At 48.3% G+C, this 15,173-nt stretch overlaps 2 protein-coding genes across 8 annotated transcripts in view; one reads left to right on the top strand and one right to left on the bottom strand.

Annotated features, from left to right (window-relative positions):
- rnf17 (ring finger protein 17) overlaps window positions 1-9,469 on the top strand; it is a 25,302-nt gene extending 15,833 nt beyond the window's left edge. Inside the window, exons 2-37 of one of the 2 annotated variants that reach the window (XM_061287826.1) lie at window positions 147-259; window positions 341-438; window positions 736-811; window positions 1,090-1,179; window positions 1,262-1,365; window positions 1,569-1,737; window positions 1,943-2,019; window positions 2,163-2,237; window positions 2,486-2,757; window positions 2,845-2,943; window positions 3,264-3,422; window positions 3,500-3,671; window positions 3,763-3,883; window positions 3,952-4,139; window positions 4,219-4,348; window positions 4,457-4,613; window positions 4,752-4,867; window positions 4,950-5,067; window positions 5,198-5,315; window positions 5,417-5,635; window positions 5,721-5,868; window positions 5,946-6,058; window positions 6,132-6,222; window positions 6,286-6,407; window positions 6,503-6,659; window positions 6,735-6,846; window positions 6,916-7,079; window positions 7,197-7,316; window positions 7,386-7,466; window positions 7,538-7,654; window positions 7,992-8,045; window positions 8,205-8,315; window positions 8,393-8,513; window positions 8,584-8,719; window positions 8,785-8,971; window positions 9,209-9,469. In XM_061287826.1, coding sequence (XP_061143810.1) covers window positions 422-438; window positions 736-811; window positions 1,090-1,179; window positions 1,262-1,365; window positions 1,569-1,737; window positions 1,943-2,019; window positions 2,163-2,237; window positions 2,486-2,757; window positions 2,845-2,943; window positions 3,264-3,422; window positions 3,500-3,671; window positions 3,763-3,883; window positions 3,952-4,139; window positions 4,219-4,348; window positions 4,457-4,613; window positions 4,752-4,867; window positions 4,950-5,067; window positions 5,198-5,315; window positions 5,417-5,635; window positions 5,721-5,868; window positions 5,946-6,058; window positions 6,132-6,222; window positions 6,286-6,407; window positions 6,503-6,659; window positions 6,735-6,846; window positions 6,916-7,079; window positions 7,197-7,316; window positions 7,386-7,466; window positions 7,538-7,654; window positions 7,992-8,045; window positions 8,205-8,315; window positions 8,393-8,513; window positions 8,584-8,719; window positions 8,785-8,971; window positions 9,209-9,310 — 4,413 coding nt within the window. In that variant the 5' untranslated portion in view covers window positions 147-259; window positions 341-421 and the 3' untranslated portion in view covers window positions 9,311-9,469. Of the gene's footprint in view, window positions 1-146; window positions 260-340; window positions 439-735; window positions 812-1,089; window positions 1,180-1,261; window positions 1,366-1,568; window positions 1,738-1,942; window positions 2,020-2,162; window positions 2,238-2,485; window positions 2,758-2,844; window positions 2,944-3,263; window positions 3,423-3,499; window positions 3,672-3,762; window positions 3,884-3,951; window positions 4,140-4,218; window positions 4,349-4,453; window positions 4,614-4,751; window positions 4,868-4,949; window positions 5,068-5,197; window positions 5,316-5,416; window positions 5,636-5,720; window positions 5,869-5,945; window positions 6,059-6,131; window positions 6,223-6,285; window positions 6,408-6,502; window positions 6,660-6,734; window positions 6,847-6,915; window positions 7,080-7,196; window positions 7,317-7,385; window positions 7,467-7,537; window positions 7,655-7,991; window positions 8,046-8,204; window positions 8,316-8,392; window positions 8,514-8,583; window positions 8,720-8,784; window positions 8,972-9,208 lie in introns of both variants that reach the window. The other variant, XM_061287825.1, reaches the window with a different exon arrangement.
- On the bottom strand, window positions 9,453-15,173 carry cenpj (centromere protein J). 6 transcript variants are annotated; one of them, XM_061287827.1, is made up of 18 exons: window positions 15,027-15,173; window positions 14,434-14,897; window positions 14,054-14,276; window positions 13,803-13,914; window positions 13,587-13,680; window positions 12,952-13,488; window positions 12,247-12,883; window positions 12,045-12,177; window positions 11,819-11,984; window positions 11,554-11,685; window positions 11,361-11,465; window positions 11,188-11,281; window positions 10,977-11,107; window positions 10,809-10,895; window positions 10,574-10,714; window positions 10,414-10,498; window positions 10,210-10,330; window positions 9,453-9,942 (listed from the first exon to the last, which is right to left on the bottom strand). In XM_061287827.1, the coding sequence occupies exons 2-18, from the start codon at window positions 14,698-14,700 to the stop codon at window positions 9,750-9,752; spliced, it is 3,258 nt and encodes a 1,085-aa protein (XP_061143811.1). In that variant the 5' UTR covers window positions 14,701-14,897; window positions 15,027-15,173; the 3' UTR covers window positions 9,453-9,749. The 6 variants fall into 6 exon arrangements, with proteins under 6 accessions (XP_061143811.1, XP_061143812.1, XP_061143815.1 ...); XM_061287828.1 differs by having other exon boundaries at window positions 14,434-14,877; window positions 15,027-15,171; XM_061287831.1 differs by having other exon boundaries at window positions 13,803-13,899; window positions 14,434-15,169.

Here is a 15,173-nt window from a genome sequence, read left to right as displayed (position 1 = left end):
TTGTCTAATGGCAGTAATTGGGGGTTGATGACGTCACACGCTGACGTTGTGCTTTCATTATTATTTATTTCGATTATCACCTAATGCACACCTCTAAGTGTTTTGGGTTGCATTCTGACCAAACTGAGTTTTTTTTTCCCACTCAGAGAATCAATCTGAAGGCAATCTGCCTCGTACGCTCGTATGCGGTCACATCTTCTGCACGTCCTGCCTGGAGTCGCTGAAATGTGACAATGTGGTCCAGTGTCCCGAGTGTGAGGTGAAACGACATTGATGGGGCCTTAAAGTGCTTTTGCTCTCTGTATTTGTTGCCTGTGCTAATGAAGGCCCTTTTGTGCAGGTGGATTCGGTCCTGCCTCAAGACGGCGTGTTTGGGCTGCAGGAGGACAGCCGCATCATTGGCCTCGTCTACACCACCAGAATGAATAAGATGAAAAGGCAGGTCTGGGCCTTCAAGGGCAGATCTCGTTATCTGTTGTTGAAGATATAGGATTTTGTTGTTGTTATTGGAAAAAAAAACTTTTTTTTATGTTTGGAGCCGCCAAGCCATGCAGTTTGATTGGGTCGTTTCATGTGAAATTGTTGAAATCAAAATTCAAATCAAAATCAAAACATTATTCCCCGAGAGAAAGTCATGTCGATTTACATTATCCATCAAGAAAAATATTTTATTTCTATTCCATTATTTTGAAATTTGACCCAAGTTAATGGAACTTGGTTCTCTCTGTGTCCCAGGTTGGACAAATCAAACAATCGGAAAAAACAAGTGCAATCCTCTGACATTAGCGGCAACACTGTGGATGCCATGCAGGTACGATTTACGTGCTGTCAACTTCTCAGTTATCTGCTTTTGTTTGTACATTTTTCTACCATGCCATGCGTCACACGTCATATGCACTATAGCACATACATACGGAACTTCTAAAGACATCCTCATCTTCATAACTCCAGTAATAGTTGTTTTTCACAAAAAACAAATATATACCTCATGTCAGTGAGTAGTGTCCTACACGGATTAGGCTTCACTGCACATCAAAAAAAGTGAGGTATCCTTTAAGACTGGATGTAGTCAATAAATGTTTTCCTCAGCCGGTGAACCTTGAGAAGAGCGCGAAGGCTATGGATGAGGCGTTGGCCACTGCTGCAGAACATCTGGCCATGCTGGAGGACTTACACCAGGTGGAACACACACACTTAGTTCTCCAGAATACTCTCGACATGTGGAAGTGCTTGATGTGTGTTTTTGGGCGCATCCGTGCAGACTTTAAATGCAGGCTTGGCAGAGCAAGTGAAGACTGAAAAAGCCCGACTAGAGATGGAGATCTCCCAGGCCGCTGACAGGGCGATATGCGCCACCCAGAAGTGGTACGAACGTGCAAGACATGGCGTCGGAAAGTACTCGCGGCACTTGGCTTTTCCCGCATTTTGTTCCGTATGCCTTATTCTGGAATGCGCCCTCTTGAAAGTCCATTTTCATAAAATAAAAGGGTGGTATCAGGCTGTAATGCTACAAAATTTCGAATCAAGACTTGACATCCATCGCTGATGCTGTTTTGTGTGTCCAAAAGGCAAAACATGCAGCTGAGTAAGCTCAGTGGACTGGACGCTCACTTCACCAGCACACATGCCGAACTTTGCAAAGTCAAAGCGAGGATGGACGTTCTGGACAACGCCGTGCAGAAAGCCAAGAATGTCCAAAGCGTGCCCCTCCTGAAACATTACAGCGACTTGGACAAGGTGCGTGATGCCATACCTTTTCTCAAACCTTGTAGGTTCAAGAGCTACCATCATTAAAACATTCAAATACAGCCAGTAACATGCTCATCCCTGTTTGGAAGTTTCATGCAGCACACTGAATCACAAGAATGCTTTGAAATAGATATCAGGAAACATATTCCTAATATTTGCTAGTTAATGCTAAATTATTCTCTTTGTATGACAGATTTTGGAGACTCTGCAGGCCCCCATAGACAAGGAGTCCTTCAACATGAAGTGCATCACCATGGGCTGTGGAATGAGGTTTGTAATCACGCCATTATTAATTATCTGCGCCACACAAGAACAAAAACTGTAGCAGGCAATGCTCATTGTTCCCCAGAAAACATTTACAAGGCGAGGCAATCAGAAGTTCGCCAATGATAACTCTCATGTATTTGGTTTAGTGTTATGTTCAAGTCCAAGTGGGGGAACCAGAGTGTGGACCTGTTTCTGAAGATGAACACAGGCAAGCCAAACAGGTGACTCCTTTCAAAAGATCCTCATGATGTGTCCAGGAGCCATTGTTTAATCAACTGTAGCAACCAAGCTCGTCAATTGACAGAATGCAAGAAAGCATGTCAATGGAATATTCTAGAATGAGAACCGCTAGAAAGATCCCATTTTAGGTTGCATTGGCCAGTTTAGGCTCTAACAGAGTCACAGTTTCGGAAACACTATTACTGCTTATCATTTCATTGCCGCATTTGTCTTATCCCTGATCATCTAGCCTGTCTGTGGTGCCACCCTGCCTCCAGCAACAGAGCAGTGAGCTGGCCCAACAGCCTCCCGGGCAGGCTCATGTTCAGTCATTAGCCAGCAGCCACGGCCACCACAGCCACGGCAAAGCCAAGAGCCCGCTGAGGAGCACCAATCAGAGGATGAGCCCGAGCAGGAGCCCGGCTTCTCGCTGCCGCTCTCCGACCCCGACCCGTGGCGGCAGCTGCTACAACTCCAAGGCATCTTCTCAAGTTGGCGCCGTAGAGACGCAGAATCAACATGGTATGTCCACATCTAAAAGACCCCCGAGTTGTTGTCATGTGTCCTTCATTTCTCTGTAGGGATTAACCAAATTTTCTGAATCTGAAGTTCCTGCAGGTGCCCCTCCCACTGGTCCAGAATTGGCCAAAGATAAGCGAAGGTCACGCAGGAGAGGAAGCTCGCATTTGTCCGAGCAGACGAAAAATGGTATGAAACATATACTTTGAAACTAAAAACCAGGGTCTGAGTCACCTTAGAACAATATTAAATGGAGATAATCAATTCACATTGTATTGAGCAGCCAGGACATGCACACGTTGTGATTGATTTAAAAACACATCAGAAATAAAATAGCTTGTTATTTTTTCTGCTCCCTTAAGTCTTCAATCAATGAAGATACAAATTACAAGCTTTTTTTTTTAAATTACGATTGTTGACTTATTACCACCATGTTGGCCGAAGCAGACAGAACAGAGACGAGTGTTTGAAATTTGAAAATAAATCTTGACTGTCCGCACTGTCCTCAGTTGCTCAAAAGGTGGTTGTGACTCATGTGGTCAACCCCACTCACTTCTACGTGCGCTATGCGGCCAAGAAGCAAGAGAGCGACATCCTGTCCAAGGAGATCAACACCTTCTGCACACTGGACGCCAGTTGCTTCTCCACTGCCGACAACGTGCGAAACGGTGCGTTCATTTTTTCGATTTCGACGAGGGATGTTTGTTGTCGATTGTCGCAAAGAAACGTGAAACTTTCCTCGAAGGCTCCATACTCTTGGCAAAAGGAAAAGAGGGTCTCTGGTGCCGCACCAGCGTGCTGTCGCTCTTTCAAAACGGCCATGACGGCAGCGTGGAAATCTGTCCAGTCGACCAACTCGGCCACGTCCGCATCTTCTTTATTGACTACGGCTACACCAAGAGCTTGGCCATCGAGAGGTTAGCTTGTCCGTACACGTTTGGAGAATAGAGGAAAAAACGAGCCGGAAAATCGGCTTGTTTTCATCAACTCTCCTCTTCATTTTTGTAGGGATGTCTCGAACGCAGTGTCCTCGGTGAACAACCACCTGAGGAAGATAAACCCAGAGCTGGTTCGCTTTGCTCCTCAGGCCGTCCGATGTTCCCTCAAGGGCCTGGTCCCCTACGACCTGGTCAGACCATCTATCCCGCTAATATTGCGCATCTAATGTCATCCTTGACATCCTCAACGTGTGTTTAGTCAAAGGGCTGGAGCAAGCGGGCTCAGAGGGCCTTCTGTGAAGTGGTTGGTTCCGCCGTGGTGGGAATGAGTTCCTTTGGTCAAGACAGAGACTCCTTGCTGGTAGACCTCAGCAAAGATCCCGTGGGACCACCCAACGACATTCCCATCTCCATCCGGGACTATCTGGTGTTCATTGAAATGGCCAAGTACTACACGCATATGTATTATACATACTCGTGTACACATAGTTTGTAAGCACCGCCTTAATGTCATCGCCGCCGCCAGGTTTTATTATCCGGTGAAGCCGAGCAGGAGGCTGTTGAAGTACTACTCGTCTGTCGTACCCAGAATCAATGTGGAGCACAACGCAGTGGTGACACACGTCAACAGCCCTGACGACTTCTACATTCAGCTGGTACCCAACACAAACATCAACACTCTGCCCATCTCCTTTAAATACGATTGATCAAATGAGAAAATGAAACTGTACCTGATCTCTTCATCCATGTTTGCGGGCCAGCAGAGTGACAACATGGAGTCCTTGTTGCTAAAAGCCAAGCTTCAGGAGTGCTACAACGACAAGAATGCAGAAGAGAGCCTGCTGCTTTACTGTCCCGTCATCGGACAGGCCTGCGTTGCCCGCTTTGACGAAAACATGTGGTACAGAGCCGAGGTCATAGGTAAGGACTGGAGGGGTCCAAATGAACCGATTAATCGACAACAATCGTCACATAGTTGAATACTCGAGTCATCAATATTACAAAAACAATTTTATGGGAAAGAAAAAAAAAAGTCTTTATTATGTGCGCACGTTTCAGGTAATCCAGGGTACAGAAAGGTGGACGTGTTCTACATTGATTTAGGATTTATGACAACGGTGTTGGTCAGCGACTTGAGGAAGATGAAGGATGAGTTCTTCTACCTGCCCGCATTGGTAATAGCACTTAGGTTGATTTCAATCTCATCCATGCGGTGTCCCTAAACCAGCCTTGTGCGGGTGTGCCCGTGTTACGTAGGCCATCCAGTGCTGCTTGTTGGATGTGCTTCCTCTGGCAGGAGAGACGTGGAGCGACGCCTGTGTGAAACGCTTCACCAGCCTGACCCATGGGAAATTGTTCACCATTACAGTTACAGGTCAAGTCAATTGACTCAATCAGTCAAGCTTACAATACTCATAAGGAATCGTTCGCTGATTATTTGATTTTGATAAAATTCACTGAAGTGCACGTGTGTTGCTGGACTCATTTCCTTGTCTGCCATACAGTAAAATCGTCAAAGAAAACACCCCTACCGGTCAAGCTGCTTGAGAGCAGCCCGACTGACTCGCCCACCAACATAGCTGAAGTGCTCATTCAAGAGCAGTTGGTGTGCTCCAAAACTGGGTATCCTTATGAAATAAAAATATAATAATAATTATGTTTGTTACGAAAAAGATTCGCAAACGGTGACTATTAATCGACTTTCATCATCCCACTCGTCTAAGGTTTAAGACCAACATGGTCTCCGATGACGCCGTATGGGACTCGCCGCTTGAGCTGAATGGTCTCGGGCCTTTGGAGCTAAACGCTGGCGCGGTGGTGGAGTTCCAGCCTCGGCTCAACCTCCCCGGCAGCCTGAAGGAGGCCAAAGTGCGAGTGAGCCACATCAACTCACCCAGCAGCTTCTACGTCCAGTTTGTCAACGACGACTCTCGATTTAAAAGGTGGGCCGAGCGGTCTTTTGATCTGTCGATAGGCTGAATTTGCCAGATGAATTCCTGCTCTAAGTCTGTATTAAACATATTCCAGGCTCAATGAGCTTCTGAAGAAAGAGTGTGAGCTCGTAAAGCTTCAGGACGTGGTGTGGAAGTCAAACATGTTCTGTGCTGCTCGCGCCAACCAAATTTGGGAAAGAGGACTGATCTGCTCCGACGTCTCGTCCGATGACACAGCAGAGGTGTGCCATCTTATTTTGAAACTTGCCACTCGTGCAACTTTCAGTGACTCGCTCTGCCGTGTGTTGCCCGGCAAAAGGTGATGCGCTGTGACCATGGCAACAAGGTGAAGCTGCACGTAAGCAACCTGCAGCCACTGCCGGCTTCACTGGAGGGTTCTTTTGCTCTGGAGTGCTCGTTGACGGACATCAAGTAACACACAAACGGTTTTAGTGATTCTCACCTTTATATAGGGACCAAAATGAAATGTGCTTTTTTCTAAAAGGCCTGCAGGGGGCCAACCCACCTGGACCGCCACTGCCTGTGATTTCATGCACTGCAACCTGTCAGGAGCCTCAGGTCTCATCACCGTCCAGGTCTGAAGCTCACGTTCTTCCTCCGACACCTGTACTTGCCCTAACGTATTCTGACGTTGCCAGGAGCTGACGGACGAGCGTCCTGTAGCCGTCACATTGATGTGCACCAACAAGACTGGAGAGTTCGTCAATGTCTCCGACTATCTGGCCTACGAGGGTCTCGCCCTCAGGGAGAGGAAGCCCGTGTGAGTTGTTGTTCCAACATATGCGCAGAAGGGTTTCAAGACTTTTACAGGTGTTGAGTATTACAAAGCCAGTATTCTCTGTTTTTGTTTTGCAGCGAGCTCTCTGTTCCTCCCGAAAAGCCAAATGAAACTTCTTGTGACGCCAACATACAAGCCGAGACTCCTACACAGGCAGCTCCTCCGTTGCCGGCGTACATTTCAAAACTTCATTTCCCCAGACCCGCCCCCCGCACAATCAAGGCCGTTGAGAAGGTGCTCGACCCCAATCAGCCACCCAAAATTCACTTGGAAGTGAATGATGGGTTTTTTTTTTGCGTGTGTGCGTAGGTGCAAACAGATCTGTATAAAACACCAGAGCTTCCACAACTGGGCCACAACCGCATGACCATTTCTGCCGTCAGTGAGGACGGACTCATCTATGCCAGAACTGACACTGCAGGTAACGCAAACAATTTGTCTGGTGAGAACTTGAAGGAGATTGGATTCACTGGAGGTTGCTTCTCTTCAGAATGTCATTTGGAGAATCTAAAGAAGATGATCCATCAGAGAATGAAGACGCAGCCCAATCAGAAGCTGTACACCTGGAAGACTGTAAAGGGATGCGCTGTCATTGGACCCGACATGCTGTGGTACCGGGGCCAGCTGCTGGAGGTCTTGGGAGGACATGTCAAGGTGGGTTTTCTTTGTCTCCCTCTGTTGGTCCTGAAACACTCCAGAATACAAACCAAACTGACTGACTCAGTTAAATCGTCAACGATGACTATGAAAGAACCATTATGGTGGTTGCAGGTCCAATACGTGGACTACGGCCTGGTGGAGAACATTCCGGTGGTCCACGTGTACCCCCGCCTACTGTGCGAAGACATACCGCAACTCTGCGTGGCCTGTCAGCTCCACGCCACCAACCCTGTGAGACCAAACATTGGGTATGTCCATGCAATACTGCTGAAGACAGAGTGGTGGTGTTCTTGTCCTCAGATCGGCAGTATTTGGCATCAGGATGCCATCAAACTTCTCGACGAGATGCTCTCGGATCGCCTTGTGGACGTCAACGTCTTGGTACACACACACGCGCGCACGCACGCATACACGCCCAGACAAACAAAGCTATCTAAATGTGTGTATTTTAGATGCTGCCGACTGACCCCAGGCAACCAGTCACGGTTGAAATCTTCTTGGATGGACTCAGCCTCAGCACCATCTTGTGCCACCACAAACACGCCCTGTTTGACCAGACCACACCGCCGGTATGGCAAATGATTGTGTTTCCATGGAAACTGCTATTTTGATGTCAAATTGCGCTTTTGTAGCCTTGTTTTCATAGTATTACTTTTTCATGGGGGAAAATTTGCTTCTTGTTTGAGCATCATTTACAACCTTGTTTCAGTTTTAAGGAACTTTCCATCTTGTGTTTAGCCATGTACAAGTCATGCTAGACTTGTACATGGTATTACTTTTTCATGGGGGAAAATTTGCTTCTTGTTTGAGCATCATTTACAACCTTGTTTCAGTTTTAAGGAACTTTCCGTCTTGTGTTTAGCCATGTACAAGTCATGCTAGTTTTATTTGTATTGTTTTTTGCAGGCACCTCCTCTGCCTCCTGCGCCCATTTTGGACATCTGGGACATCGACACAGAGGTACTCTGACTGATTCTGGGTAGATCCGTGATTCTCAAAGTGTGCCTAGAATACCACCAGTAGTAATTGTTTTTCTTTTTTCTTTCTCGGTACTTGGTATCAAACATTTGAGAGCAACTGATACGGACTCAGATTTCAAATTGGGCTACTTTGTCTTAGGGTCTGCTTGGCCCACGGGAAGTGATGTTGGGCCCCTTCACGAAGCCCGATTTGCCCGAGGTGGGTGAGCAGTTGAACGTCCGCGTGAGGCACCTGCAGACTCCCAACGAGGTAATCGCGATGACATTATGGAACCTACCGGTGCATATCCATAAACGTATTCACCACGTCACATGTCGCTGGTGCAGGTCTTTCTCTTTTGGGAGGACATGGCCCACGAAACGGTGGACGGGGAAACACTGCAAGAGTGCATGACACGGATTAATGCTGATGTTCTCAGTCTTCTGCCCCTTACCAGCTTCCCTCTTGGTAACATTGAAAAGGCTCAGCGAACCTAACTCGACTTTGAAAGCCTGTTATAAATCCCAACCCTTATCAGGCGGCCCATGCCTGGCGGAGTACAGCGACGGCAACTACTACCGAGCCAAGATAATGGACATCATCAGCGCCGAACCAGTCCGGATCCTCATCCAACACGTGGACTTTGGCTCCAACGACACCGTGCCCAGCAACTTGTACGATCGCACCGCGACGCCCTCGGCCGACAGTGGGCTCAGCCAATTTCCGTTTTTCACTCCAGGTTGCGGCAGATGCCGGCCGAGCTGCTGCGCTTCCCGTTGCAGGCGTTGAAGGTGCGCGTGGCGGGCTTCAAGGCTCCCAGCATACAAACGGAGGGCCAGGTGCTGCCCTACTGCCCGGAGTGGAGTGTCAAGGCCACACAGGCCATGATCGACCTGCTGCACGGAGACATCCTAGCGGAATTTCAGGTAGGCCGTTTTGCATTTCGCGGCCGTCGAGTCACAATTTGATGGGAAGGAACCGGAGTGGGCCCACTCTAGTTCATCAGAGGCTCAAATTTGGAATCGTTTTAATAATGTAGCCATTTGGAAATCTTATTTTTGTGGGATAAGGTGATTAAAGGGAGATAGTGTTAAATGGAGGTATGTTGTTTTATGTTCATCTGCTTGAGTGTTAATAAGAAACTGCCTTGTCTATCCATCCAGTATGATGACACGTCCACTGAGCCGTCCGTGTTGCTGTTCAACCAGGAGGGACTGGCAGTTTTCTTGCCTCTGCTGGCCAGCGGCTTGGCACAACTTGACTGAAGGTCCACCATACATGGTTTGCTTTATGTTTTACCTTCAAGCTGTCATGCGTTCGCCAAGGGAAAAAGTAGTTTGACTCTTGTTCTCACGAGTCCTTTTAAGTTGCCACTTTGTTTATTTCAATGTCAAAGTTATTAAAGTGTGTTGTTCGTCAGTTTATTCTAGCTTTTGTTTTTGTACACATCAAGTAAGCAAGCAGGATTCATTTATGGTAATTGTTTAAAACAAAGAGAAATACAAATGTACAAATACAAAAATAATGGCTTTTGCTTTTTGGCAATTTTAGAGTCACACATTTTAGAAGTCCGCATAGTGCCGAGGGAACATTTTTTCTTATCACCATAGCTGTAACGCTTCGAGGCGGGTTTCCAAACCGGAGGTAATAAATAGAAAGCTTCCTTGCGACTGGTTTTGATCGAGGTCAATACGCGTGGCGCGTTTAGCGCCGCTCGTCCGTCAACACGTTTCCGTGCTTGTCTTTGACGCGTAGTCGTCCTCCGGGATATCGCGTCTCCTGCCGTCCGTCGGCGTAGACGGTCTTGACCGTGCCGTCGGGGTACTCTCGCCTTTTGTAGTCAGCCGTGTGCACCTCCTTCTGTCCCGTGTTGAAATGGATCTCCTTGGTGCCGTCCCTGTTGACCACCGAGACGTCATAAGTGGCCAAAGTGCACGCTTTGCCTAGTTTTCACTTTGATCTAAATATATGTCGAATTTTACAGGAAGAGTCGCAATTAGACATGAATACATTTTCAATGCGTGGAAATAAAGTATCACTTACACAATAATCAAGTCTTTTAAAAGGAATTATAATTTAACATGCATAGGTAAAGTCAAGGTTTTACAGCGTCTAATGTTATCATTTTTATATGTTTTCTGATCAATCAGGAATTTTGTGGTACGTTTTGAGTTGTACGACTGTTCCGTCCATCATGACACTCTCCTCACTGCCGTCTGGGAAGAGAACTTTCACGGTCTGGTCTGCAAATGTGATTTCCTTACGGCCGTCCGGGAAGTGTTTCTCTGCAAAGCCAAAATGGATGCCACCTTGAACATAATCGAGCTAGAAAACCATATACAGTATTATTTTCTGATGATGGGCTGACCTGTCTGGTTGTTAGGGAAGTGCAGGACCTCCAAGCCGTCAGGATACGTGACGTGTGTCGTCCTGGTGTTAGCGTAGTAGTACAACTGGGGACGGGAGGACAACTTGTTCAGGAGCTCAAACTAGATGTCAGTCAGGTGTCCCAAGTGGGCTGCACTCACCACCCTGTGGTCAGCCATCACTTCTTTGGTGTCACCATTGAAGAAAGTCACTTTGACTGTCACGCCGTCACATGACACCTCCTTTGTGGTCCCATTGGGGTACACGATGACACGATCGCCACCAGCTAGGACCTTCTCCACCTGAAACACAGCCAGTCATAAATTAGTCGTACGATTATTGCTGCTTTGTCTCTTTGTTGTGAATCCGTAGTGTGCCAGTCAGGTTTTGTCTTACCTTGCCGTCCGGATGAGTGATCACTTCCAGAACAGATTCACAGAACCGATCCTCACTTCTCTCTTCTTCATTTGACTCGCTTACAATCTGAAGGAATCACAAAGTATCATTATTAGCTTGAAGTTTACAAATCAAAAAACCCGAGACTTTCAGAGTCCCATCTCTTACGGGCGAGGAGCTCTCAGAATGTTGTTCATTTGGAGATTTCTCTTTGGCAGTCATTTGCTTTTCCTCTGATATTTCTTCATGTGATGAGGAGGAGGTGGATTCGGCTGGCTTTTTCAAGCTGCTCTTCATTCCTGTTGGGATACAATATCGTCAGGGCCACCATTACGCTTTCCACAATTATGGTCAGAACATTCGAGTCTTTTCAAGGCACCTTCACCTTTACCCGCATGTTCAGTGACGCTGCCTCTGGGGGGCGCTGCAGTGCTGCCGTGTGAAGGGCTGACACTCCGAGAGTCCAGGGGATCCTGAAGGAGGGGGAATAAAACGTATTTTGCACGATTCAGGTGCTTCATCGTAACTTTTCCTAATGGACATGGCACTCACGGCAAATGTGACTCCTTTGCTAACTGAAGGCGCACGTTTGACGTTTTTTCCAGCGTCTACGGAGTTCTTCAAGGTGCTCAGACGAAGTTTTTCCAGCATGCGCACCTCAAGAGATAAGATTGAGAAGCACTTTTAAAAGACAGAATCAAGCCTAAGATTCGGAAAAGCTTTTTGAGGGTGCTCTGGCATTAACCTCGTCTTTCAGCTCGTTGTTCTCCTGGCGGAACGATTCGATCTGCTGGCGGAGGCGCTGATGAGTGGCTGACCAGCGACTCTCCTTCTTCCTCAGATCCTCCTGGAGGGAACTGAGCTGCTGCTTCAGAGCCTCAAGGTACAAAATGACATGACGTTCAATTCAGTTTTTTCGGAACAACACACAACTCCGAAGGCACCGGTTGACTTTTTTTTTTTATTGGCTCACCAACACTTTTGCATCCAATGGTTAAATTCATGTGTACCTGTATTTCCTCACGTTCCTTTTTGTCGGGCACTGCTCGAGCGGCCGAAGCGTGTTTCTCAAAAAGTTTGCGTTCTCGCAGGAGCTTGCCGCTTTCTTCCTTCTTGTACTCCTCAAATTGAGCCAACTGCTCAGCTCGCTGCTGCTCCCACGCCAGCCGCTCCTTCCTGGAAACCCCAAAGTGTTAATAGAGCCACAAGGATAGGGGGACGTGGTGATCCCACAACCTGAGGTTGTCCCGGTTCCTCTCGTTCTCCTGTTTGAGCTTGGCCAGCGCCGCGTTCTCCTTCTTGAACCGCTCAATTTCGATCTCCAGCTCCACCAGTCGCTCCCTCAACTGTGTGGACTGTATCTGCGGCGCTTTTATAGCAAAGACACACACTTTTATTGTCCACTGTTGTGCTTCTTCTCAATGCGCGAGCTGCTCACCTTCCTTGTTGTCTGCCTTTTCAGGTGGGGAAGGTGAGGTAACTTCAGGCGGAGGAAGCAATGCATTTTGAGTCTTTGGCTTGAGCGCAGGGAACAGTTTCATCATGAGTTTTGGAGGAGGAGGCAGAGTAGTGGCAGCATGTGACTCCGGATGGGTCGCTTCCGTGGGAACGGGTTCGACGCCGACCGCTGTGTCGTCCATTTCGTTCCACGTGTTGTCGTCGTCAAAAATGACTTGGCCCGCTGCCGCGTCTTTGTCGTCCTCCAGCGTGGAGCAGTCGCTTTCGTCGTCATCGTTGTTGCCGATGCTGCTGAGCGTGTCTTCGCTCTCGTCGTCGTTGTCATCCTGGTAAGAGCGCTTGTCGTATGGCAGCTCCGACGGGGCGGGGAAGTCATTGCAGCCGGAGGAACCGGACGGCGCGACTGCCCTTTCGGGCACTTTAAGATCAGTCTTGGCCTTTGATGAAGAGTCCTCCACCTCCATTTCATCGTTGTCATGGCTCGTCGCCACGTTAATTTCGGGGCTGTGCTTTTGCTCTCTGGCCGCTGGTGACTTGATGGGTGTGGATGAGAGTCGTCTGTGGTGAAGCCCAGCCACACCAAGAAGCTTCCGCTTCTCGCGGTCCATCTCCAGAATCTGCGGGTCCCAAAAACACAAACACGACAATTAGAACCCAGAAAGTCCAAATGGGCACCAATTGTCACCTTGGTGACGAAGGAGGAGTTAGATGAGAAGGAGAACTCTTCTGCAGCTTGCTCCAGTAGCTCGAACTCGCCCAGCTCCATGCTCTCCAGATTGCGCTTGCACTCCCAACGTCGCTTTTCCATCAATGACGTATCTGGCGATTCTCCCGGGACGTCGGGCGACTCCGCCTGCACGCCAGCCTGCTTTGTTGCAGGGCGACTGTCCTCCGCCACCTTGTTTCTTCTCACCTCCCCGCCTGTGTTTTGTCTCTGGTGGCATTCCAACAATTTGCTCCGCGTTTCTTTAATCTCGACCCTTTCTTCTCTCGGGCGGTTCTCTGTGATCAAAGTGGCGGTTTTGCGTTGGACGGGAAGCCGCTGGACCGTCGCTTTCTCACAGTCGTTGTGGGCAACGACTCTGGCCTGGCTTGACTGTTTGCGAGCCTTGTTTGAGTCCTTTTTGGGAAGAGATCCCTTGTTGGTAAATCGAGACAAGCCCTGGCCTCGCCTCAGAAAAGTCCTTTTCGGGGGCGCCGCCGACTGGCCTCCTTCTGGATTCTGTCAAAATAGCGAGACGTATTTCCACTTCCATCACAATGTTCCACTTTGTAATATCTGACAGATGACCTTTGTCTCAATAGGAACACTTGTCTGACCTGCGGTTGCTGGGTATAATTCAACCTCTGCTCCTCCAACTTCAGCTGCTCCTCCAACAACTCCTCAAACGTCTGCTTGCCTGTCTGGATCGGCCTAGAGACGGACACAAATGGACACATGCAGACAAAGATATACCGACACAAATGCACGCAACAAATAGACAAGCAGACACACACGTTCTGAAAAAGAACAAAAGAAAACCACTATCATCTTACCTGTCTCGTGGCATGTGATGATCTTTTCTTTCGCCGTTCTGAGTGTTGTGGCTATTTGTGCTTGGTTTGGGGAGGTCATCATCATCAGGCTTTGGGTCTGCGGGACACAAAACTACACTCTGGGTTACTTCCGTCACTTTTTGTACAGTGAAGCCTTCGTTACTGTGAGGGTTACATCTCAGATAGATAAGTGAAAGTCTCAGAACACGTCCACAAAGCTTGCAAACAGAATGAATAGAAAAACCTCTCACCTTCTTCGTTGTGCCTTTCGATGTCGTTTTGGAGCCGCGCGTGTGCTTCTCCCTCTTGGCGGTGGTTCTTTTGGAGTCCCCGGTGTTGACTCGAGTGGTTGTGCTCAGGACTGGAGCCTGAAACTCCCAGAGCCCTCTGCTGCTGCTCTTCTTGAAGGCGAAGGAGCTGGTCCAGCTGGTCCACTTTGAGCTGCTCCTGCAAGTGCTGCTGCCATCTCCTCAGCTGCAGGAGTAAATGCAGATCTTATTCAAGGTTTATTTGGCAACTGTGTAAAAACTTTTGAACAATCTTGAAACATTCTGACAATTTGTATGTGTATGCACAGATAAAACACTCTTCCACAACCTTCATCGAATTGTGCACTTAATATTATGACTACCTGGTCCAGCTTCATCATAACGGAAACCTGCGAGCCGTCGGACGTCTCCTCCGGCCTGTCAGCCTCCATGTCTCCCCCAGGCACGCCCAGGCAGCTGCTGTCCACCGAAGCGGTCATTGGGGCAAAGTCCTCCGGCTCTGAGGACATTGGGGAGTCGTATCGTAGAGAGCCGGGGTCCAGAATCACACCAGCCTTGGTGCTGCTCGGGATCCAGCGGGCCAAAAAGTCTGAGGACGAGCCCGGACGCCCAGCGATGGGAGAGGACATGATGTCGCCAACCCGTTCTTGGCTCTCCTTAATTCAGGCTACGAGCAACAGTTGTTGATGACAGGTAAGGACTACAGCTAACCGCACTTTGTTTTCACATGATCTCCATCTCGAGAGGATCGTGTTATTGGTACCGATTCTGCAGGTCCTGGGCGGATTAGTTCCACACCGATCCAACTAAACGTGAATCATAATCGCTATTAGGAGAATGGCAAAAAGAAAAGGAAACAAGGAGAAAGATAGAGACCAGCAGCGTTGTGCACGCTCAAAAATACATCAAAATTTGAAAGTGGATCAAAACACACACGCACACGGGTGAGTGTTACCTTCAACGCAGACGAGTGAGGCGCCGGCGTGAAATAATGGAGCTTTTAAAAATTCACTACGAGAAAAGGGAAACTTTACGAACTTGCCGCCATGTCAAAACAAAGACCGCGAGAGTGACGTAGACTGTAAGAGCGACGAGCGGCAGA

Source organism: Syngnathus typhle, linkage group LG9 (assembly GCF_033458585.1).
Source record: "Syngnathus typhle isolate RoL2023-S1 ecotype Sweden linkage group LG9, RoL_Styp_1.0, whole genome shotgun sequence".
In the NCBI taxonomy this organism is placed as follows: Eukaryota; Metazoa; Chordata; class Actinopteri; order Syngnathiformes; family Syngnathidae; genus Syngnathus; species Syngnathus typhle.
Note: the sequence above shows the minus strand (reverse complement) of the source record. Positions and strands in the feature narration are given on the sequence as shown.